Here is a 24,510-nt window from a genome sequence, read left to right on the forward strand (position 1 = left end):
TGAGGGTCTTTGACAACTGCCCTGTTTGCCTCACTGTAATATTGGCTCTGCGATTGTGGCCCTATAATAGGCGCCAGATAATGTCAATTCTTTCCATTAAATGCTACTTCAACCCTTCCCTGCTCAGTTCATTGGTCGTTGCCCTCCTTTTATCCCGCACCTTCTGACTGAAGGTCCAGACACCACAGCTTTAAATTGACATGCATGCACTTTAGTTTTTATGACATTTTTCTTTTTTATCCCGCGCTCTGGCATCACATCAAAGCAAAGTCCGCCGTTAACTTGTTTACTGATTTAAAGGGACGTTAACTTGTTTTTCGTTGTTTCGTGTATTGTATTTATGCCTGCGTTTACTTGCACATGATGGGGGGGAGAGAACGACATTGGCGGCTTGTCGTCGCACCTTATCGGGGGGAGCGGACTATGCATATCACAGCTACACAAAAATCTCACCGCAATCTCAGGCTGCTGCGGACTCGCGTGTGAAATGAAGGATTTCTGCTTCTCAAGGTGCCCGGCGTCCACTGCCTACAGAAAGGTTAGTGGAGATGTATATGGAACTGGATTTCAGAGCTCACAAGTCCCAGCATGCAAAAAGGGCTGTACGCTGGGAGTTCTAGTGATGGTGGGACCTGGCCATGCTAACTGGAATGGATTTGTACATTTTGTCCTTCCTCCTCCAGAAACTAGGTGACTTTAGTGTCATTAACGCACAAGTTTTAGCTTTCGATTAAAAATTACCTCAGCGCCAAACTGCAATGTTCTTAAAGCGCCAGCTCGGTCTTGCAGAGAATTGCATGCTATGGTGAGATACACTTGTTTTCCACTTGCTCCTTAGCACCAGATTACAAACCACTACTTGTCTTTTGCTAAGTAGCAAATCAAAGTGCCGAACTCGTCTGCACGGACAAGCGAATGCTTATAGGGCCAGTAGCCTGAGGTATACTTCTGGGAACTAAAGTATCTTTTATCTGATTGTGAAACATGGCGGCGTCCATACACGTAGCGGTGTCCATACACATATCGGCACAACCGGAAATGTACCTGTCATTTTCTTCACTATCGTATCAGGAAAATCTGGATTTGTTTTCTTTCTGATCATGGCAGAATCTTGTAGCAGATCCACATCAAGACTCTAGAGAGGCGCGAACCTAAATGATTAAATTGTGTCACCGAACTGCGTGTCATGTCCTCCATAGTCTGATGGATAAGCTGCTAGAGGGGTTCGTTGTCACTCCGGCTTAAGACCACATAGAAAAGCCTACGGTGGGTTCAATCCGCAGCCATCAGCCTGAAGCAGCCGCAGTCACATCATCCACATCTCGTGCTAGAAAGGACATTTATGTTCAGCACATTTGTTAAGCTTTGTTATTGTAGGATTAACCACTATTTGCCCTTCCGTATAGGTAGTGGTGTAGACAAGTAGGGGGCGCTACAGACGAGGCAATTTGTAGAACAAATGGAGACATATCTGTGATTTCTGATCATCTGAAGCACTGGATTTAGAGAAGGAACCAAAACCCACGACCAGGCCAATGTCTCGTGATTACAGAGTCAATGTCTCAGCTCCAGGAACTTTTTTTATTTTATGTCAAATATTTCACCTCTTACACTACAATTCGTCTGATTCCTCACTACCACCCTGAATTTAGTAGAAGGAAGAAAGTGAACATTTGGGATTTATCAGGTTTTAAACATTAAATTGCCTACGGCCATAAATAACTCATTTTAAGGGGTGGATGGATTAGTAAACCATGCCTGTTCTCTTCCAGATATGGTTCCACATCTGTCTACAGGTGGTAACTCATACTGCCCTACTGAACAGGACTGAGCTGTAACACCACCTGTGGACAGGTGTGGCGCTGTTTCTAGAAGAAGGCCTCCATGCTTATCCCAGCACTGAGTAGTAATACAGGGTTAGCACTAGGGCCGAGGTTTTGCTTTCTTTTAAGAAATAGCCCCCCCAGACCCGCTTCCTTCACACACTTACCATGTGATGCTTTGTCTTCCCTTTGCCAGACATGGGATATTTTATTGGACCAAAGCAGTCGCTTTTTATGTAACTGCGATTAAAAAACAAAACAATCTTTTAATAGAAATAATTAGTATTTTTATGTCAGTTCCAAATCCCAGATTTACAGAATGTCTCCAGTTTCAGATGCCCATAATATGCAGGGCGCGCTTAGGACAGAGAGTCGTCCTTAGATCACATATCGTTATCGGTGGCACTTTAGGAGGATGCAGCCTGTACACCTTTAACATCACTCCTGCTCCGATGATGTCATTCACAGCGCTCACACAGCTCACCTTAGGCCATTTGTCATCTGGTTACTTGCCTCGGACAGGAGGACACTTGGTAAGGTTCCTGGCAGTGTAAGGGTTACATACACCCGAACCTTGGCTCCCTTTAAACAACAAGGAAATATTAATCTCTCCAAAAACAGGACGGAAACTCTCATCACTGTTTTAATTTCTGTGTTTTACTTTGTAAATATAATTGGACGTGTGGGCTTGAGTATACAAAATGTAAATATATCATGTATTTGTACTAATTCTGATCCATTTGCTGTATAGCCTAGATGTGCAATGCAGATATATATATATATATATAACTGTGTATTGGTAATCTTGCACCACTGGAAATGTTAGTGAACAAGACCTAACAATAAAAGTACAAGCCGTGCATTAACAGCTCTGAGGCCTCGTGTCTTGTGTATTCACCTGCATGACCAAGATTAGAAAAACATGGCTGCTTTCTCCCAGAATCAGCGCCACACCCGACTACTGGATGTGCCTGGTATTGAAGTTGAGCGATCAGGTGCATCCACACTGAACTTATCCTCTGCAGACTTTCCATAGAACACAAATTTCATTGCAAAATCGCTATAGGTTTGCAAAAGGTTGGAGTCGTGCTAAGAATGTGCAGCATTAATTGACAAGCTGCAGATGTGATAAGAATGTGCAGCATTAATTGACAAGCTGCAGATGTGCTGAGAATGTGCAGCATTAATTGACAAGCTGCAGGTGTGCTGAGAATGTGCAGCATTAATTGACAAGCTGCAGATGTGCTGAGAATGTGCAGCATTAATTGACAAGCTGCAGGTGTGCTGAGAATGTGCAGCATAAATTGACAAGCTGCAGGTGTGCTGAGAATGTGCAGCATTAATTGACAAGCTTCAGTTGTGCTGAGAATGTGCAGCATTAATTGACAAGCTACAGATGTGAAGCCACATATCAGATCACTTTCTGCTGCAGATTTTCTACCCAGCGTGTAGAATCGAGTTTCTTAAAATTTAATTCATAATGCTTGTAACTAATATGCAGCGAACTTTGCAGTGCATTAATTTCATGTCCACATACCCTGACCCCTTGGCAACATCCGCCTTGCATGTTCGACCTGCATGTATAGCGTGGGCTTAGGAGCTGAACCTTCTCTATACTGCCAGCACCTGAGTGTAACTGCTGAGACAGGAGCTCGCTCCAATTGTAGCATTTTAACCCTTTAAATGCAGCTTTCAATTCTGACAGCCATTGGAAGTGATCCTTTCTGTCACACATGGGCTGCCCTGTGATGCAAATGTGGGGTATCAATGTTGTGGAGGCAGCAGGGAGACATACTGAAGACCCCCCATGTGCACCCATGTTGTGTAAAATGTTTGAAATGTTTTATGCCAATTTCTAGCATGAAAACTGAAGAATCACCTCCTTTTGTGTTTAGTGCATAAAACCAACGGGGTAGCATAGCAACTGTATGGTATCCCAAACTTATAAGGTGCCACTAAAAGATGTCTGTTACCGTAAATCGCTGACACAGGTACAGAGGTAGCAGTCACACCCTGGCCCTGATGCCCGAGGCGCCCATAGATGAAAATGAATTATTGCTCCCAAAAAACTATTAGTTACACATGTTTTGTTATACACGTTTATTTCCTTTGTTTTTTTTGTGTAAACTCCAAAAATGGGCCAGACACAATTGTTAGCACCCTCTGCTTAATATTTGGCTGCACACCCTTTGGAATAAAGAACTGCAATCAATCGCTTTCTATAGCCATCGACAAGCTTCTTACACCTCTCAGCTGGAATTTTGGATCACTCTTCTTTGCAAACTCCTTCAAGTCTTTCATATGTCTTTCATTCTCCCAACAGCAATTTTAAGATCTTGCCATAAGTGATCCAGGGGATTTAGATCTGGACTCATAGCTGCCACTTCAGAACTCTCCAGCACTTTGTTTCCATCCATTTCTGGGGGCTTCTTGAAGTATGTTTGTGGTCACTGTCCTCCTGAGAGACCCATGACCTAGGACATAAACCCAGCTTTCTGGCACTGGGCACTACATTGTGACCCAAAATACTTTGGTTGTCTTAAGATTTCATGATGTCTTGCACATAATGATGGCACCCGGGGCCAGAGGCAGCAAAACATCTTTCATATTTGGCTTTAGGTCCTGTATTCTTTGTAGTTTTTGGTAAACAGCACAATGAAGTGCTTTACCAAAAAGTTCTATCTTGGTCTCATCTGTCCACTAGACCATTTCCCAGAAGGATTTTTGCTTACTTACGAACATTTTTGAAAAATGCAGTGTAGCTTTGTTTGTGTGTTAGCAGTGGGGTCCTCCTGGGTCTCCTGCCATAGCGTTTTATTTCCCTCAAATGTCGACCGATAGTTTGCGACCAATGCACCTTGAGCCTGCAGGACAGCTTAAATTTCTTTGGAAATGATTGCGGCTGTATATCCACCATTCGGACTATCCTGTAGTGCAACCTTTAGTCAATTTTTCTCTGCTGTCCATGTCCAGGGAGATTCGCTACAGTGCCATGGGTTGTAAACTTCTTGATTATGTTACATACTGTGGACAAAGGAACAACAAGATCCCTGGAGATGGACTTGTAATCTTGAGTTTATGTTTCAATAATTTTGGTTCTCAAGTCCTCAGACAGTTCTCTTCTCCAGACAGAAGACTGGAAAAGAGCAAATGTTGTCCCCATCTTCAAGAAAAGGAAGAAGGTTGACACAGGGGAACTATAGGCTTGTGAGCCTTACTTCTATACCAGGAAACATCTTTGAACAAATTATTAAACAACATGTATGTAAGTTCCTGGATAAGAATGAAGTGATTAACAACCAGAGCCAGCATGGGTTTGTAGCAAACATGTTATGCCAGACTAATCTAATTTCTTTCTATGACAGGATCACTTACTGGGTGGCTCAGAGAAATGCATTAGATCTAGTATCTCTCAACTTCAGCAAAGCATTTTACAAAATATCTCCTACCATCCTTATGGAAAAAATGACCAAGTATGGAATGGACAAGGCTACAGTTAGGTACATTCATAACTGGCTCCATGATCGGACCCAAAGAGTGGCCATAAATGGTTGCACATTCAGTTGGAAGAATGTCTCAAGTGGGGTACCACAGGGCTCTGTCCTGACCCCAGTGTTGAGGGTAAACTGATTAAATTAGCTGATGACACAAAGCTAAGCGGGATAACTAATACTAGAGAAGAGAGGATTCAAAAAAATATAAATAAACTGGAGCAGTGAGCAGCAACTAAGAGAATGGTTTTTAACAGAGAAATGCAAAGTCCTACATTTGGGCAAGAAAAATGAAAAAAGCATATACAGAATCGGAGGAATAGAACTAAGCTACAGCACGTGTGCAAAAGACCTGTGTATACTAGTAGATCACAGGCTGCACAGGAGTCAACAGTGTGATGCAGCAGAAAAAAAGGCAAACAGTTCTGGCATGTATTAAGAGAAGCATAGAGTATAGATCACATAAAGTAATTAGCCCCCTCTATTCCTTCTTGGTCAGGCCTCATTTTAAAAAAGACATTGAAAAACTGGAGCAAGTTCAGAGAAGAGCGACCAGTATAGTCAGTGGACTGCAAACAAGGAATGGTTTAAGGATCTGAGAGTGTTTACTTTGCAAAAAATAAAGGCTAAGAGGAGACTTAATAGCTGTCCACAAACATCTCATGCACCCGAAAACGCTGCAGACCGTGTTCGAGGGTGTGTCATAAAGTAACGCACCATCGCTAACGCATGCCGATATCGGCATGCGTTAGGATGCGTTACTATAATTCCGGCCAATGGGTGCATTAACGCACCCGTTACACAGCGTTAGTGCCACTATGTAACGGATGTGCTCAACGCATGGCCCTTAACACAATGTGAACCACTCCATTCTAGGATTCCTCTTTCTGTTCTCCATGCTTAGTGTTCCACAGACAATGCTAAGATTGAGTCAACTTCTCCCCTTTTTATCTGGTTTCAGGTGTGATTTTCATATTGCCCACACCTGTTACTTGCAACAGGTGAGACTGAACAAGCATCACATGCTGGAACCAAAGTTACTTTGGCTGGTTTCACATTAGCGTTTTTTAGCGCAGCGCATCATGCGCCATGCGACGCTATGTTTAACATGGCGGGCGCATGGTCTAGCGTTTGCACACGTTCATATGCGTTTTTGTGCACATGCAGTTTTTGTAGTGTGCGCCTAGGCGCGCCCGACGCAACCTGTTGCATTTTTGGGTCCGTCCAACAGCGCAAAAAAAAAAAACGCATGAGTACGATTGCGCACAGAATGCAACAAAATAAAGTATTACAGTATAAGGGAATGCAGGCGTGCGCATGGACATGTGCACGCCTGCGATTGAGATCGCATGCGTTTTAAAAGTTAACATGGCTAGATAAAACGCATGCGCGTAAAACCCCCCGCATGATGCGTTTTTTGCATGCATTTCTATTGCACACGAAGCGCAGCGCAAAAAGGCACAAATGTGAAGCTAGCCTTACCCACAGTTTTGGAAAGGTGACAACAATTTGATTTGGCCCATTTTTGGAGATGTGTGAAACTGTCCAATTTGCTTTTTTCCCTCCAAATTTTTTTGTGTTCCAATACACGCAAAGGAAATAAACGTGTATAACAAAACGTGTAATTGCAATAATTTTCTGGGAGAAATACATAATTTTCTAAAACTATTTTAAGGATGCCAACACTTTCAGCCATGACTGTAAGTATTATAAATGGTAGGTAGGGGCCCTGTTGTGGGTTTTACATTGGAGCTTCAGGTTATTTCTCAGCCCCGACATCTCATTCTATATAAACCAACTGTTAATTTAAAGGACATTTTGTAGAATTGTCAGAAATTTTCAGTGATGACACAAAAAATTGAGGCCTTTTTATAGTTTTGGAAATGAGCAGTCAGAACTTGTGGAATTATAGTTTTTCTTTTTGGTTGGTGGTGTACAAACAAAAGCTGTGCACTCACTGCTCAGTACACGGAGCCTCCAGTACAAGTCGGGAGCCGTCCTTTAGGCTGTGTGCACACGCTGCGGATTTTGCAAAATCCGCAGATAAATCCGCAGGTCAAAAGACCTGCAGATTGGCCTGCGGTTTATCATCTCTACAATGGAGGAGATCGTAAACCGCTGCAGAATCCGCAGAAAGAATTGACATGCAATTCTTTCTGCGGATTTGAAACTGCAGCAAAATCCGCGTGGAAAATTCCGCAGCATGTGCACAGCGGATTTTAATTCCCATAGGGAATAATGGTACTGTACACCGCAGCAGAATCCCCAGCGTGTGAACACAGCCTTAGTCCTCCGACTTCCCAGTATACGTCTGCAAACTGTTTGCTGCTCATTCCTATACGCTAAAACAGACTATGTACTTCACTGTACAAAGGGACAATGCAAAGAAATGCACACCGTGCACTATACTTTCTTATATACATACGCACATTCCGTATTTTGAAGGAAACCATCCTGACTGTGGCCACGGTTGGGCACGTACCTCCTGAGCGAGCGTACGTGCCTGGCAGTAGCCACGAACCCAGTGTGTACCTAGCCTCACCGTTAGAACCAGGCCTCTCGTTGGGTGAGGGTGCGGGGTTGGCCTGTGCTGGGAATTAGTGTTAGATGCAATATAAACAGGAATGGCCACAATCTGCTGCTGACTATGGACGCTATCCAGCTCATTTAATAAGTCATTTTGACTCAGCAGATTTCTGCGCTCCTCCCAAACAGGGCACAATAGAAGATGACGACAGCCTGGAGCCTTCCTGGCCGCGTCCTCATGTCCCACAGATCCATCTGAGATATCGGCTGCTTCTTTGTATTGCACCGGATTCATCAGATTGCAAAAACAAGGAGCTAAACATAGAAAGAAATCCTTGAATTGTCCTCATCTCATAGTTATGTATATTGCATGGAAAGCTGAGTGACAGCCAGTATGGCTACCATTGATCAGGGCTTCTCACCAGGCTTTCCTCCACTCCTGTACGGCACATTAGCAGGAAAAGAAAATGTTCATTTTGGAACATATCTAAGGCCTCATTCACACTATTATTTTTGCATCAGTGTTTGCACGCCAAAGCCGAGAGTGGAACTATCATTGAAAGTACACATGTTCTGTATTTTGGAGACACTCCTGGTTTTGGCTTCCAAACACTGCGAAAATACTTATCAAAAATACTGATGTGTGAATGAGGCTTTATCATCACTTTTAAGAATCTTGTGCTGCAGAGAAATGGGAGCGGGAAAGTACGGTAGATTTTTTTTTCAGGAAAACCTTATGTATTTTAATTTTTAAAGAATGGGTTTTCTGAGACTGGGGACATGGTCACTATTGCTTCCCGTCTACTCCCTTAAAATCCTAACATGATTATTGGGTGGTGGTGGTGAAGGTTATTCTTTCTATGCCACAAAGCTGGCATCCAAAATCCACAAAATGTGTCACAAGGTATTTTCCAAATTTTGCAGCTTTTTGCCCTTTCAAAAAGTGATTGGGGTGTAGAAAAGAGGGCAAACTCCTCTCCATACAGCACATTTCCTATAATGGACGTTGGGAAACTGTGGCACATTGTAGCTGAAATGTCATTTTCTGGCCTACGGAGAATCCGATAGACGCACTACGTTTATTAGGGGCCATCAACCTCTTAATGCATTTTATGAAACTTTCTCCAGCTGTAGAATAAAACTCCAGTCTTTATCAATTCTCCCCGGTGTCTATTTTCAATGATTTCCCAATCTGTACTAATTAGGAGGGTACTAGAGAAGATGCCCAGCAGGACAAGTGTCTATGTCCCTACCATAATGCTGTATATCTTTCTTCAGCTTTAGTTCACAGCTGCCTATGTCCCCATAAACCCTGCAGTGAGGAAATCATAGGATCCTGAGCGAGAAGAGGACAGTTTCACCACTCGGCGACTTGCACCCAAGAATTACATTTCACATCCTTCCTCCTATGTAACATTGTAACACGCAGACCCATACTGGGCACATTGACATCACCTTCCAGAGCATTGAATCACTTGACTCGTCCTAGGACACAGATTCCTTGCTCTCAGGTCTGACCCTGGGAGCATTCTGCCCCTTGCTAGGACCCCACATCCCACAAGAAAGGCTGCTGCTATGGAGAACATGGGAAGGAATGATGGCTCCTTCACACTTGCCTATGACCCATTTGGATCCATGTGGGAACAATAACCGATCACAGGATAGTTTGTTTTTCTCTCCTTGGATCATTTGGTCCCCAGAACAAAATAGGGTCCAAGTGGGTCATTAAGAAGGCGCTATCACTTATGGAAACAATAGCTGAGCACAGGCTAACCCCTCCCCAATGGCCCACTTGGACCCCATCACATATGGGAAGGAGAGCCCAGCCCAGTATAGCTCCTTCCCAAAGGGCCACTTGGACCCCATCACATATGGGAAGGAGAGCCCAGCCCAGTATAGCTCCTTCCCAAAGGGCCACTTGGACCCCATCACATATGGGAAGGAGAGCCCAGCCCAGTATAGCTCCTTCCCAAAGGGCCACTTGGACCCCATCACATATGGGAAGGAGAGCCCAGCCCAGTATAGCTCCTTCCCAAAGGGCCACTTGGACAAAATCACATAGTGGAAGGATAGCCCCACAGAAGATAGTGCCTACCCAATGTCCCTTTAGATCCTAATATATATGGGAAGGATAACCCAGCAAAGGAGATTTCTTGCCCCTTCGTTCATCTGGATTCCAACACAAGAAATAATTAAAAAAGCCCACAGAGAAGAAGCTATCACATATGGGAAGAATAGCAAGCACAGGAAATCTCCTTTCCGATGACTTTTACATCCAATATACATGGGAAGGATGGCCCATAACAGGATAGCTCCTCCTTATGTACTTTTACATCCCCAAAATACACACGTGGTCAAAATTGTTGGTATCAGTTGTTTAATGACAGAAAAACCCACAATGGTGACAGAAATAACTTGAATCTGACAAAAATAATAATCAAAAATCTATGCAAATGAAAGTCAGACATTGCTTTTCATCCATGCTTCCACAGAATTTAAAAAATATATAAGCCTCATGAAATAGGCCTGGACAGAAATGATGGTACCCTTAACTTAATACTTTGCTGCACAACCTTTTGAAACAATCACTGCAATCAAACTATTCCTGTAACTGTCAACGAAACTTCTGCACCTCTCGACAGGTATTTTGGCCTTCTCAAGAGCAAAATGCTCCAGTTGTCTTGTGTTTGAAGGTTGCCTTTTCCAGACGGCATGTTTCAGCTCGTTCCAAAGATGCTCAATAGGATTTAGGTCAGGGCTAATAGAAGGCCACTTTAGAATAGTCCAGTGGTTTCCTCTTCGCCATTCTTGGGTGTTTTTAGCTGTGTGTTTTGGGTTATTATCCTGTTGCAAGACCCATGACCTGTGACTGGGACCAAGCTTTCTGACACTGGGCAGCACATTTCTCTCTAGAATCCCTTGATAGTCTGAGATTTCATTGTACCCTGCACAGATTCTAGACACCCTGTGCCAGATGCAGCAAAGCAGCCCCAAAACATAACAGAGCCTCCTCCATGTTTCACAGTAGGGACAGTGTTCTTTTCTTGATATACTTCATTTTTCCATCTGTGAACATAGAGCTGATGTGCCTTGCCAAAAAGTTCCATCTTTATCTCATCTGTCCGTAGGACTTTCTCCCAGAAGGTTTGTGGCTTGCCATCATGTAGTTTGGCAAATTCCAGTCTGGCTTTTATATGATTTTTTTTTTTTTTTTTAACAATGGAGTCCTCCTTGGTCGTCTCCCATGAAGTCCACTTTGGCTCATACACTGAAGGATGGTGAGATCTGACACTGATGTTCCTTGAGCTTAAAGTTCACCTTTAATCTGTTTAGAAGTTTTTCTGGGCTCTTTTGTTGCCATTTGTATTATCAGTTGGTCATCAATTTTCCTCCTGCGGCCATGTCCAGAGAGGATAGTTACAGTCCCATGGAGCTTAAGTTTCTGAATTATATGTGTAACTGTAGTCACAGGAACATCAAGCTGCTTGGAGATGGTCTTATAACTTTTACCTTTTACATGTTTGTCTATAATTTTCTTTCTAATCTCATGAGACAACTCTTCCCTTCGCTTCCTCTGGTCCATGTTGAATGTGATACACACCATGTCACCAAGCAGCACAGTGAGTATCTGTAGCCCTCTATGGCCTCTTTCACACATCAGTTTTTCGCCGTCAGGTGCGATCCGGCTTTTTTTTGTAAAACCGGATCTGGCGAAATGCAATGCTGGATCCAGTTTTTCCCCATTGACTTGCATTAGCACCGGATGGCATTGCGTTTCATCCGTTTTTTGCCGGATCCGGCTACTTGTCTCATTCCGGCGTCTGGAAAAAACGGCTACTGTAACGTTTTTTGTCTCCGGCGAAAAAGCCGGAAGCGCCGGATCCGAAGCTTCCGGCTTTTTGCCACAATGAAAGTCTGGGCGCCGGATCCAGAAAAAGACGGATCCAGCCACCGGATCCGTTTTTTTAAGTCTGCGCATGCTCAGATCCAATTGGCCAGCCCCCAGGAAACAGATATAACCTGCTAGACGGATCCGGCAGAAAAACGGATCCGTTTCTACAGTTCTCCAAAATTTATGCCGGATCCGTTTTTTCTAAAAATAGCCGGATCCTGCCTGACGGCAAAAAACTGATGTGTGAAAGTAGCCTAATCTATACAGGCTCACTCACTGATTCCAAGATTGTAGACACCTGTGATGCTAATTAGTGGACACACCCTGATGTAACATGTCCCTTTTGTCACATTATTTTCAGGGGCACCATCCTTTCTGTCCAGGCCTATTTAAACAGTTTTATTTTTGTTTAAATTCTGTGGAAGCATGGTTTTCATAGATTTTTGATTTATTACTTTTGTCAGATTCATGTTATGGGTGCCAACAATTATGACCAGATGTGTATACGAGAAGGATAGCTCCTTCCTGATGTCCCTTTAGACCCCAATATATATGGGAAGGATACTGAGTCCTCCTGTATCGCTAAGGTCAGTCCCACTTGTCCATTTACAGTGCCAGTACAGACCGTGATGTCCAGACCTCCTGCCTGGCACTCAGCAGCCTCATATATGACCCTTGGCCGGTCTGGATTCAGACTGTGAGTGTCGGGACCTGTGAAATCAGCCTGATGGACCCCTGGAAGTCTCATTCACATAAATGGGACAGCTGCCTAAATTTCTTCCAGAAATCTATAGTGTGAATACATCCTAGTACCGGCCGAAACGAGGAATCCATTGCACAGAGGCTTCAAAGGGAGTTTTTATATTTACATTTTATTATCCCAATGGTTTGCGTTCCTTAATAACGAGCGCCATTGCTCGCCCCCTGCTGCTCCTCGACAGCCTTTGCGGACTTGATCCCTGCAGCCAATCACTGGTCAGGGATCTTGTGTGATTTCTACCGCTGCAGCCAGTTACAGACCAGCAGAAAGCCGGCAGGCGACTAGTAATGATACGCATTAATTTTAGGGACAATAACCCTTGGAGTACTAAAATAAAAAAACAGCCCCTTTAAGAACTCCTGAACTAGAGGTCATTCTCACGATTTGCATTTGTCAACTCTTGAACATTTTCAGTCCTTTTTTCAGAAGAACCCTCCACCCTCCTGACTTTACAGCACGTGTGTGGAGGATTAGAAAAACATGGTGGGTTTCCTTCACAAACAGCACCACCCTAATTCACAGGTTGTGTCTGGTGCTGCAGCTGCATGGATGTACAGTGCCTACAAGTAGTATTCAACCCCCTGCAGATTTAGCAGGTTTACACATTCGGAATTAACTTGGCATTGTGACATTTGGACTGTAGATCAGCCTGGAAGTGTGAAATGCACTGCAGCAAAAAAGAATGTTATTTCTTTGTTTAATTTTTTTTTAAATTGTGAAAAGTTTATTCAGAAGGTCATTTATTATTCAACCCCTCAAACCACCAGAATTCTGTTTGGTTCCCCTAAAGTATTAAGAAGTATTTCAGGCACAAAGAACAATGAGCTTCACATGTTTGGATTAATTATCTCTTTTTCCAGCCTTTTCTGACTATTTAAGACACTCCCCAAACTTGTGAACAGCACTCATACATGGTCAACATGGGAAAGACAAAGGAGCATTCCAAGGCCATCAGAGACAAGATCGTGGAGGGTCACAAAGCTGGCAAGGGGTACAAAACCCTTTCCAAGGAGTTGGGCCTATCTGTCTCCACTGTTGGGAGCATCATCCGGAAGTGGAAGGCTTATGGAACTACTGTTAGCCTTCCACGGCCTGGACAGCCTTTGAAAGTTTCCTCCTGTGCCGAGGCCAGGCTTGTCCGAAGAGTCAAGGCTAACCCAAGGACAACAAGGAAGGAGCTCCGGGAAGATCTCATGGCAGTGGGGACATTGGTTTCAGTCAATACCATAAGTAACGTACTCCACCGCAATGGTCTCCGTTCCAGACGAGCCCGTAAGGTACCTTTACTTTCAAAGCGTCATGTCAAGGCTTGTCTACAGTTTGCTCATGATCACTTGGAGGACTCTGAAACAGACTGGTTCAAGGTTCTCTGGTCTGATGAGACCAAGATCGAGATCTTTGGTGCCAACCACACACGTGACGTTTGGAGACTGGATGGCACTGCATATGTCCCCAAGAATACCATCCCTACAGTCAAGCATGGTGGTGGCAGCATCATGCTGTGAGGCTGTTTCTCAGCCAAGGGGCCTGGCCATCTGGTCCGCATCCATGGGAAGATGGATAGCACGGCCTACCTGGAGATTTTGGCCAAGAACGTCCGCTCCTCCATCAAGGATCTTAAGATGGGTCGTCATTTCATCTTCCAACAAGACAACGACCCAAAGCACACAGCCAAGAAAACCAAGGCCTGGTTCAAGAGGCAAAAAATCAAGGTGTTGGAGTGGCCTAGTCAGTCTCCTAACCTTAACCCAATTGAAAACTTGTGGAAGGAGCTCAATATTAAAGTCCACATGAGACACCCAAAGAACCTAGATAACTTGGAGAAGATCTGCATGGAGGAGTGGGCCAAGATAACTCCAGAGACCTGTGCCGGCCTGATCAGGTCTTATAAAAGACGATTATTAGCTGTAATTGCAAACAAGGGTTATTCCACAAAATATTAAACCTAGGGGTTGAATAATAATTGACCCACACTTTTATGTTTAAAATTTATTAAAATTTAACTGAGCAACATAACTTTTTTGGTTTGTAAGATTTATGCATCTGTTAATAAATCCTGCTCTTGTGTGAAGTTTGAAGGCTCTAACTTATTTGCATCTTATCAAACCTGCTAAATCTGCAGGGGGTTGAATACTACTTGTAGGCACTGTACATGAGGCTGAGCAGGAATTCCACAGACATCCTGCTGCAATGTGTAGCGCTGGTTTTATTATTAATTATATGAAAGCACATGTTTTAAATACTGGACAACCCCTTTAAATGGCACCTCCAGCATCTTCTGATGGCAGCCTGTTGGGGTCACGAGCAGTGATGATAATGCAATGTCCTCCCCTGCTGCAGCCACAGTCACCCACCTGACACCCCTGACACTGACTCCTCCAGGCAGGTGAGGAGCAACTTCCTGCAATGTCATCGTCCTGTCAGCAGGGGCAGGGTTAACAGCTCGGCCTGTGATTGCTCTGGTCTGATTGGTCGGCCCACTGCCTGACGAGCCATCGTCCCCTCTTAGTCACCGCTGGCCACGCCCTTTTACCTGATCAGGGGCCAATCGAAGAGCGGTAGGGCGTGACGTCAGGTGATATTTCAAGAACTACATGGGCTGAAGTCCGGAGCTGTCACACGGCGGCGAGAGGAGGAAGCGGCCACGACCGGACACCGACATCACCGAGCAACAAACATGGCGGAGTGAGTGCGGGAGGGAGACGGGAGCGCTCATCCCACAGTCACTGCGGGTCACAGGGCATGATGGGAGAACTGCAGCCCCGGCATCCTGCTCCTCAGCCTGTGGGCGGCACCCTGCAGGGCATGCTGAGACTTGCAGTCCTCCAACTGCTGCCTGTTACGTTACCTGTCACCTGGGGTCACACTGCAGTACTGTCAGCACTCAGAGGCCAATATTGGGTGACAGGTGTGAGGGCGGCTGCCCCCTGTGTATGCACCCCTTACATGCTGGCTCTGCACCTTCTATATCTGACTGCTCCCACTGCATCCCCTATAATCTGCACCCCACCCCTATAGTTGTGCACCCTATCTGCCGTGACTGCCTTTTTTGCACCCTGACATCTACACCACAGGCTGCGCCCCCTATATTCTCTCTGTCCTCCCTCTGCCCCCAATATTTCCACCCCCCCCCCCCACTACCCCGGCTCCCTCTGCCCTCCTATACATGTACAGACGTCAGTGACAGTGTTGTTTCTGTGATTTCCATTGACTTCCATGACTTTGCCATCATGGTCCACAACACTTAGGAAGACCTGTTACCTGCCCCTTACCTTAAAGGGGTTGGCCCACAGACATGGGGTTCTGTCTGACCGTGAGAACAGGGGTCCTGCGTTCCCTTTATTGTATGGGGCTGACGGATGCGGTCTTCGTCACACATTTACTGACCCTTTACACCAACAGTCTAGGTAACACAGTGTTCTCTGCACTGGAAGATCTGGTGACACCTTCATTGTGGAGATTGGCAGCGTCAGTTTTCTTTTGGGAGCTGTTAGGGTGGTCTCGGCTCCCCTCTTTGGAGCGCTCAGTGCCCTGGTTCGTATATGGCGCGTGATGCACAGACCTCGGCCTTCACATGTGACTATGGGGCTGTCGGGAGACCCGCGATGCACAGACCTCGGCCTTCACATGTGACTATGGGGCTGTCGGGAGACCCGCGGGCAGTCCATGTAGTATGGGCCTTATACGCACTATGTCTCTGATCATCATCCATCTCTTACTGTGGGATGCACTGAAATCTCTCTGGATTTGTGCAGTTTGAAGAAGCAGCGATCAATGGTGAGGACGCAGAGCGACCTTGTGGGGTCCGGTAGTCACATGTGGATTGTACTTGCGTGTTTTTGGTTTTTTTTGTTTTAACATCTATTGTTAATTAGTTTTGCATGTTAAAAGTTATTTTACCTGAAACATCGCCCACCCATTAGCAGTCAGTCTGTATCCTGCAGCGAGATCTGCGGAGGTGGCTTTTTAAAGCCTCATCGTTTGTCTGATGGGATTACAGCTCTGTCCCATTGTAGCTGCATCTCCTGCAGATTTTAATGTTTGATGTCAGACTAGACTCACAGTGGAAAGTTATCTCCACGTGTTCTCTTCACCTTAGAGCAGATACAGACGTAGACCTTTATACCGACCTCAGAGGATTAGTTGCTGAATATAAAGGGTTAATGGTGATCCCTGAGTCCCGGTAATGCCGGTAATGGGAATCCTTAATTTCCCTTATTCTAATCCGTCTCCTGGCGGCCATGATGTAACGTGACAGCGATGGAGTCTGGATTTTCCCAAAGAACCAGTAATCCTGTGTAGTAATGAGATCAGTTATTTATATCCCGATTAGATGATCTATGGTAATTAGCTCCAGAAAGCTCGTCAGGAGACTACACCTCCGGCATATCCTAGAGCTGTGCAGCATTGTGACTGCTGGCTGATCAGACAGAGCCTTCTGGTTCATGCCTAGATTTCCTATAGGAGATGATATTGGGGCAGATGCAGAATTTCCCAGGATGCTCCTAAATCTATTCCAAAATAAGAATGTCTAAAATAGACGCTCCCTGCTCTGACGAACACCAGGAAGACTGATGACAGTTTTCTTCCTCGAGAAGGTGTGGCAGGCCATGTAGAAATCCAGGTATTTACAGTTAATGCTGTCCATGCAGGAGAGGGTTAATCCCCGGTGCCCATGTTTGTTCTAGCTGCATGCTGTGTCATGCCATTACCTGGTGGCACCCAGTGGGTGGGGGTTCTGTGCAGGATTTGCATCTGTCAGTGAGGTAGAGAGCGCCTCGTGCCTCCATAACCGCAGTGTCTTCCACTTGTATCTATACCAGGAACCATGCAACCTTAAGCCAAAAAACAGGAGAATCCAGGATAAGGTTTCCCCATACAGATGGCGAGCTGCTCCAAAATGAAGGAACACTTGAATATTCCAGTAGAGCGGAATTTTGTGTATATATACTGCAGCAAGAAATCATGAAATCCATGTAAAAACTGGCAGCGTTAGCTGAGCGGCGCTGACCTGAACCGCAGTGCAAGGGGTGAAAAGTACAGCGGATCTGCCGCAGTGAAGGCTGCACTGGATTATGCAGGTTTCACAGCAGGAGGTCTGTGGCAGAAACATCACGTGGGAATATACCCTTCAAGAGAGTTATAACCTATTGTCAGGACAGGTGATCAGGTTCTGATCGGAGGGGGTCACCAGCTCGGGAAAACCTCTGCCAAAATCCTGCTTCTCCCCATCTTGTATGGCAGGAAGTAGCTGACTTCTTCATAGATCTCTGCAGCCTGAGATAGAACTGCATGATAAGACATAAGATGTGACTTGTATAACTGACATGTAGCAGTTTTATTGTCCACACCAAGTTCTGCATTCCCTTTCCAAAATCAACACATGAAGTGACTGATCACAATTGTGCACGCTCCACGATGCAGTCACTGCTGCTTGTTCGGCTGGGTGTGTACGATAATCTTTCCCCGCCGTGTCCTCCGCTGACCTCTGGGTTCGTGAAACTTTATTCTTTAATTTTTGTTTTTCTCTCTACCAGAGCTGACATCGCTCTCATCGGATTGGCTGTGATGGGCCAGAACCTGATCCTGAACATAAACGACCACGGCTATGTGGTAAGTGGAGAGATGGCGAAACGAGTCATTGGTTCATCATTGGATTATGTAACGCCTGGCTCTTGGGTGACTTCCTTCCTTGGTGAACCTCAAATGTTTGCCAATAAAAATGTAGCAAAATAATGGAAAATTTGCAAATTGTGGGTGTCTTGCTAACACTACGCCTGCCAGCAGAGCATGATGAGAGTTGGAGCTTTGCAATTGGAAGTCAAAGCCCTAAACCAAGGGGCTCAAGCTACGGCACTCCAGCTTCTGTAAAACTATGAATCCCAGCATATTTGCAGCTGTGCAGGCTACATGTGGCCTGATATGTGACTGATCATCTCCTCCAGGTTTGTGCATTTAACCGGACGGTTTCTAAAGTTAACGAGTTCCTGGCTAATGAGGCCAAAGGCACCAAGGTAATTGGGGCATGTTCCTTAGAAGAAATGGTCTCCAAGCTGAAGAAACCTCGCCGGGTCATGATGTTGGTGAAAGCCGGACAGGCAGTGGACGACTTCATTAATAGCCTGGTATGTATTGCTAGCTGTATAGGCCCCTGGGCACCATCGCCGTGCATGAGTATGTGGGCACACTGTCAGTGCCCAGTTCAATGAGCCCTGATTTTCATGGTGTTGGCCATGGCCACAATGCCATCACATTCTGTTTACAGTCATGTTGATCCTCAGCGGGTACTAGGGGGCATCTGCACTATGGCATCTCACAATGCAGGGTGGAGGACGCACGGTCCGATCAGATTATTACTCCCTATCTGCCCAATATTTAATCACAATCTGCAAATACACACAGGATCCTTTGCACCGTGCCCGCTCCCAATGTCAATAGGGTGCAGGCCGTGCCCATTACCAGCTTGGTAAGAATGGATTTACTCCTGGCAGCGAGGACAATCTCCTGAGTCATCTGACCTGAGCATTTCTGGCAGGCGTGTAACTTCTTGTTCTATGATTGCAGGTTCCTCTTCTTTCACCTGGTGACATCATCATCGATGGCGGCAATTCGGAGTATGGTGACAGCACGGTAGGTTTTCCTCTGGACTGCTGGGATTACAGGGTAGTTGTCTGCAGAATAGTCACTGTATTTTATTTTTTTCCTTTCAGAGGCGCTGTAAGCAGCTGAAGGCCAAGGGCATTCGGTTTGTGGGCAGCGGTGTCAGCGGAGGAGAGGACGGGGCCAGATACGGCCCCTCTCTAATGCCCGGAGGAGATAATGAGGCTTGGTAAGAGTTCTGAAATGTTCACTTTCCTTTTCTTACAACTTTTGAGTTTTATTTTTATTGGTCCCATTAAATTTGGGGGCAGAGATTGACACGATGGAAAATAAATGTCCGCTGTGCCCTCCGCAGACTTGCCAGGGAACACTCAGGGGGTTTGCTTTTGTTTTTCAGGCCTTACATTAAGGACATTTTCCAGAGTATCGCAGCGAAGGTCGGCAATGAGCCGTGCTGTGACTGGGTGAGTCGATGTCCGTGATGTCTCGGGACCAAAGTACCTGGTGGTGTTTTGCGTCATTAGGACTAATAGAGTTGATAGTTAAGCGGGTCTCTAAGTTCAAACCCCCATGATTGAGCGGATACAACAAGTGCTGCGCAGGAATTTCCCACTGCTGTATGGGATGGGGACCCTTTAAGGATGGTAAAGGGTTAATTCCCCATTGGGTGCTATGGGAACCTTTGACAGGATGTAGTGCCTACATGTATGTGCTGCAGTTGTGTACAGCGCCCCCTGGTGGTTCTGTGCCAGTTTAACCCCGCATGTGTAGATTATGGATACTCACTGTTTAGACATTTATCCTCATGCCTTTATTTCTGGACCTCACCGCCATACTCTGATCTGTTCTGGGCAGGTGGGTGACGAAGGCTCCGGGCACTTCGTGAAGATGGTTCACAATGGCATTGAATACGGGGACATGCAGCTGATCTGCGAGGCATACCACCTGATGAAGGACGTCCTGGGGATGGAGCAGGATGAGATGGCGAAGGTGCGGCGTGTCCAGCATTAGGACGTGCGCTAGAAAATAAAACTTCCAAAAATTCAACATATTTACATTATTAGTTTTTGTGCTCTTTTTGTGAAATTGTTTCCTGTCATTCAGACGTTCGAGGACTGGAACAAGACTGAGCTGGACTCTTTCCTGATTGAGATTACGGCCGACATCCTCAAATTCCGGGACACGGATGGAAAACACCTGCTCCCGAAGATCCAGGACACGGCTGGTCAGAAAGGCACCGGGAAGTGGACTGCCATCTCTGCTCTGGATTTCGGGGTCCCTGTTACACTCATCGGTAATTTTTTTTTTTTTTTTTTTTTTTTTCACCCCCTTGTGTTTTCTTCTCAAGTCACCTCCTCAGGTCTTTGTTGGTGCGTTGTTGGAGCTGGACTGCATTGTGTCCTGGGGCAGGTGGCTTTGGTGTGAATGCACTGAACCTGTGCTAAATGTAGAATCGCATACAAGTGATAAGGTGGGATCGGCTGAGGGGATGGAAAAGCAAACGGCACTTACGGGTTGTCCGGGAATAGCAAAACACTGCAGCTTTCCTCCAAAACGGCACCACCCCTATCTACAGGTTGTGTCTGGTATTGCAGCTTGTTTATTTATTTATTCCTGTGAAGAAAGATGCATTGCCAAATACGACCTGTAAGCAAGCATGGCGCACTAAGGCTGTGTGCACACATACTGTTTTTTTTTTTTTTTTGTTTTTTTTTTCTCTGCATTTTATTTAGCATTTTCCCCTGCAAAAATGCTTTAAAAAACACATACATTAAGCATCCTATTACAATGCATTCCTCAATTTTTGTGCCCATGATGTGTTTCTTTCCGCCAAAAAAATGCATCGCGGAAAACAACGCAGCATGTTCATTAATTTTGCAGAAAATCTGCGGATTTGCCACTATGTTCATTGTATTAGGATGCTCCGGAAAAAAACGTGAAAAAAAATGCTGACTTCCTGAGGAGTCCAGTTTTTCTCAGGAAAAATCTGCTTATGTGGGCACATAGCCTAAAGGCCCTTTTACATTTAGCGATGCACCAGCGATCCGACCAGCGATCCGACCCGGTCAGGATCGCTGGTGCATCGCTAAATGATCGCTAGTGAGCTTTCATACAGAAAGATCTCACAGCGATACAGCAGCGACGCAGAGAACGATACTTACCATTCACACACAGCGATCCTGATGTCCTCCCGCCCGCGTCCACACGTCGCTCGTCGTCACAGCAGGAAGTCTCAGCAGGAAGCGCCCGACGAGAAATGGAGCCGGACATTCTCGCGCGATCAGCGATGGACAGCGGGGGAGCCGGTCGGAGGTAAGTATCACACATAGCGATATCGCTAGCAATATCGCTATAACGTCACAAAACCGGTGACGTTTTAGCGATATTGCTAGCGATATCGCTTAGTGTAAAACCCCCTTTATTCTGTACAATCTGATAATCTGGACTCTTTCTGGACATATTGTCTGTTAGTGCATCTGATTCCTGATTAAGAGGAACTGTAAATTGACATTGCAGTAAAGAGCCGTATAACTTGCTGGGGGAGGATTTCATGTTTTTCAGTCTCTTCCTTCCCGCTCCCCAGATCGCAGTGGCGTAATCCCATCAGGAAACGTTGTATAACTTTAATGGTGTCATCAGGAAACCAGTCCTGCGTGATGATGCTGCAGACGGCCCCAGCACTGACAGGGTTAATGTAAATGGCGCTGTCCTGATGAAATTGAGAACCTGATTACCTGCGTCTGCAGAGCATCACACATCTGTCTCAGGCAGAGCATCTCAACACGCTCCTTTGATTTCCTTTTTTGCACAACAATGCTGCAAATGGCCAACAGTTTTTTTTGGGGGCCATCAATACATTTTACGGTTTACACTTCAGGGTGTTTGAACCCCTGCCCCTAGCGATGAGTGAATTGATCTGCAGGTCCTGGGCAGTAGTCCTCGGCCTCCAGATGAGAGCGCTGTGAACCAGCTCCTACCTGCTGGTATTACAGAAGAGGAGCCTGGGATTTTGCAAGGTAGGAGGAGGTTTGCTGGCCTCCCGTCAGGGACTGATGCCGCCGCTGTACCGGGGTCCTGAGAATCTGATCACTTGGCTCCCTGCACCTCTGTTGTAATAGAATCGTACTGGGCTGCAGTACCAGGCACAGCCACACGTGTATGGCGCTGTCTCCAGTGATTGCCTGAGCGCCCTTCATTCCTCAGGATCGTATAATCGGTACTTTTTGTGGGCCGAACGTCTTCATAATGTGCAGTGAGAACCCGGCCGAAGGTCCTGGTGGAAAGCTTCTTACACTTGTCCTTGCTTCCCGCAGGTGAAGCAGTGTTTGCTCGCTGTCTATCATCTCTGAAGAAAGAAAGGATTGTGGCGAGCAAGCAGCTTCAGGGGCCAAAACAGGCGCCATTTAAAGGAGACAAGAAGGCATTCCTGGAGGACATCCGCAAGGTATGAACTTGGCAAAATGTGTTTTTGTTTGGTTTTTTTTTTTATACTGAGTACAGACCTAAGACTAATGATAAAAATTAAAACTGCAGACCCTGAATCAGCAGGAAATGCTGGGTAACTTTAGCTGTGAACTCTGCAGTATTATTAATGCAGCTCTGGGGTATAACGGTCAATTGTGCAAACTCCTACTCCTGTAAAGAAATATTATTGTTATAAAGCCTTTTTACATTATCTTTTTTTTCCTCCCTTCAGGCTTTATATGCATCTAAGATCATTTCTTACGCACAAGGATTCATCTTGTTCCGTCAGGCAGCGAAGGATTTTGGTTGGAAGTTAAATTACGGAGGGATTGCCATGATGTGGAGAGGGGGCTGCATCATCCGCAGGTAACGGGAGGGCTGTCGAGGTTTACAGCACCTTTCCAGCTGTGTTAAGACCACAACTCCCAGCGTGTCCTGACAGCTCAGAGTTGTGACTTTTGCAGCAGCTGGAGAGCGAGAGGTCAGAAATCACAATGTAGAAGTTTACTTCTTTACATCCTCTTCTAGTTTTATCGTTTTGCTGTAACTTTGGGCTGGCTCTTATGGTTACTAATAAAAAAAAAAAAATCTATATAATTTTTTTTTATTTCTTTTCAGTGTGTTCTTGGGCAAAATCAAGGAAGCATTCGACAGGAATCCTGATCTTCAAAATCTCTTGTTAGATGATTTCTTCAAAAAGGAAATGCACAACTGCCAGGTGAGCAGATAAAGGAGGGAGCCTATAGTCTGACATAGGGCAGACAGGATTAATCTGCCGATGGCGCAATGTCCTGAATTAATATTTGCATAACTCTTAGCGCCCATGGATGCTCCTGTACCTCTGTGCTTTCTGGCCCTATTATCGGGGTAGCTCACTTGCTACAGAAGATGGCAATGTTATAAACCACATGGAGGGGTTGGGGGTCCTATTAAAGATGTTTGCATTCACTCACTATGGTTTCCGCCTCCTGTTTTCCAGGAGTCCTGGCGCCGGGCGGTGAGCACCGGGGTGCAGCATGGGATCCCTATGCCGTGCTTCACCACAGCTTTGTCTTTCTATGACGGCTACAGGCATGAAATGTTACCAGCAAACCTGATCCAGGTGAGGGGGTTTATTTCCTGGAACATGGGGCTCTCCAGCTGCTGAACTACAACACCCATCCTGCTCTTGTGGACTCAGGTTGCAGAGTTGATGATGGTTTTTTTTTTATTTCAGGCTCAGAGAGATTACTTTGGGGCTCACACCTACGAGCTCCTGACCAAACCCGGAAATTACGTTCACACTAACTGGACCGGTCACGGAGGCAATGTGTCTTCCTCTTCCTACAATGTGTGAGCTGCTCGTCCGTCCCCTGAGAGATTCGTCCGGACCCATCGTAGTTGCTGGCCTGAGTGTTGTCCGTTTTTGTTTTTTCTAATCGGTTTATTATGAGAATAAATGTTTTTTATATGGTTGCTGCCTTGTGCCGTGACTCCGCAGCTAAAATATTACTACATACAGTAGCAAGGACTTTTCTATAAAAGGAAAAACCTGAGTTTCTGCACTCCTGAATTGTTGTGTCACTTTCTTACTCGCGCTTTGGCTCCAAATGTACTTTTCCTGTACCTCCGTCTTTCTGGGTTGAGTCCCAGATTCTTTTTTAATCGCCAAAATACAAAAGGTAAAATCCAACATTGGAAAAAGTTTACCATAAAAATCCAAAACCTTTCCCTCCTAACATTGAACGGGAAGAGTCAGTCGTATAAATCGGCCGGCTATCGCAATGCTCTGACTGGCCAGCAGCTCTACCGACCCAAGCGTGATGGCTGCACAGAAATACTTGGTGTCACATTCCATTCAGGAGAGCCCCTGGCCAGTCCGAACACTGCGTTGCAATACTCAGCCATCTGCTATTCTCTTAGGCTAGTTTCACACTAGCGTATGGTGGAGCTGCGGAGGGGTGTGGACTTCCT

General features: G+C 45.5%; 1 protein-coding gene across 2 annotated transcripts in view; it reads left to right on the forward strand.

Moving 5' to 3' along the window:
- Nucleotides 1-24,101, forward strand: part of LOC141097665 (6-phosphogluconate dehydrogenase, decarboxylating) — a 96,640-nt gene extending 72,539 nt beyond the window's left edge. The window contains exons 1-13 of one of the 2 annotated variants that reach the window (XM_073585016.1): nucleotides 15,023-15,177; nucleotides 18,030-18,105; nucleotides 18,438-18,617; nucleotides 19,057-19,122; nucleotides 19,203-19,321; nucleotides 19,490-19,556; nucleotides 19,948-20,082; nucleotides 20,197-20,386; nucleotides 22,407-22,537; nucleotides 22,790-22,923; nucleotides 23,176-23,275; nucleotides 23,537-23,659; nucleotides 23,774-24,101. In XM_073585016.1, coding sequence (XP_073441117.1) covers nucleotides 15,170-15,177; nucleotides 18,030-18,105; nucleotides 18,438-18,617; nucleotides 19,057-19,122; nucleotides 19,203-19,321; nucleotides 19,490-19,556; nucleotides 19,948-20,082; nucleotides 20,197-20,386; nucleotides 22,407-22,537; nucleotides 22,790-22,923; nucleotides 23,176-23,275; nucleotides 23,537-23,659; nucleotides 23,774-23,893 — 1,449 coding nt within the window. In that variant the 5' untranslated portion in view covers nucleotides 15,023-15,169 and the 3' untranslated portion in view covers nucleotides 23,894-24,101. Of the gene's footprint in view, nucleotides 1-15,022; nucleotides 15,178-18,029; nucleotides 18,106-18,437; nucleotides 18,618-19,056; nucleotides 19,123-19,202; nucleotides 19,322-19,489; nucleotides 19,557-19,947; nucleotides 20,083-20,196; nucleotides 20,387-22,406; nucleotides 22,538-22,789; nucleotides 22,924-23,175; nucleotides 23,276-23,536; nucleotides 23,660-23,773 lie in introns of those variants that run through there. The other variant, XM_073585017.1, reaches the window with a different exon arrangement.
- Nucleotides 24,102-24,510: the final 409 nt, after the last annotated feature.

This window comes from Dendrobates tinctorius, unplaced genomic scaffold, assembly GCF_039654945.1.
Source record: "Dendrobates tinctorius isolate UK_male_01 unplaced genomic scaffold, ASM3965494v1 ptg000086l, whole genome shotgun sequence".
Classification (NCBI taxonomy): domain Eukaryota; kingdom Metazoa; phylum Chordata; class Amphibia; order Anura; family Dendrobatidae; genus Dendrobates; species Dendrobates tinctorius.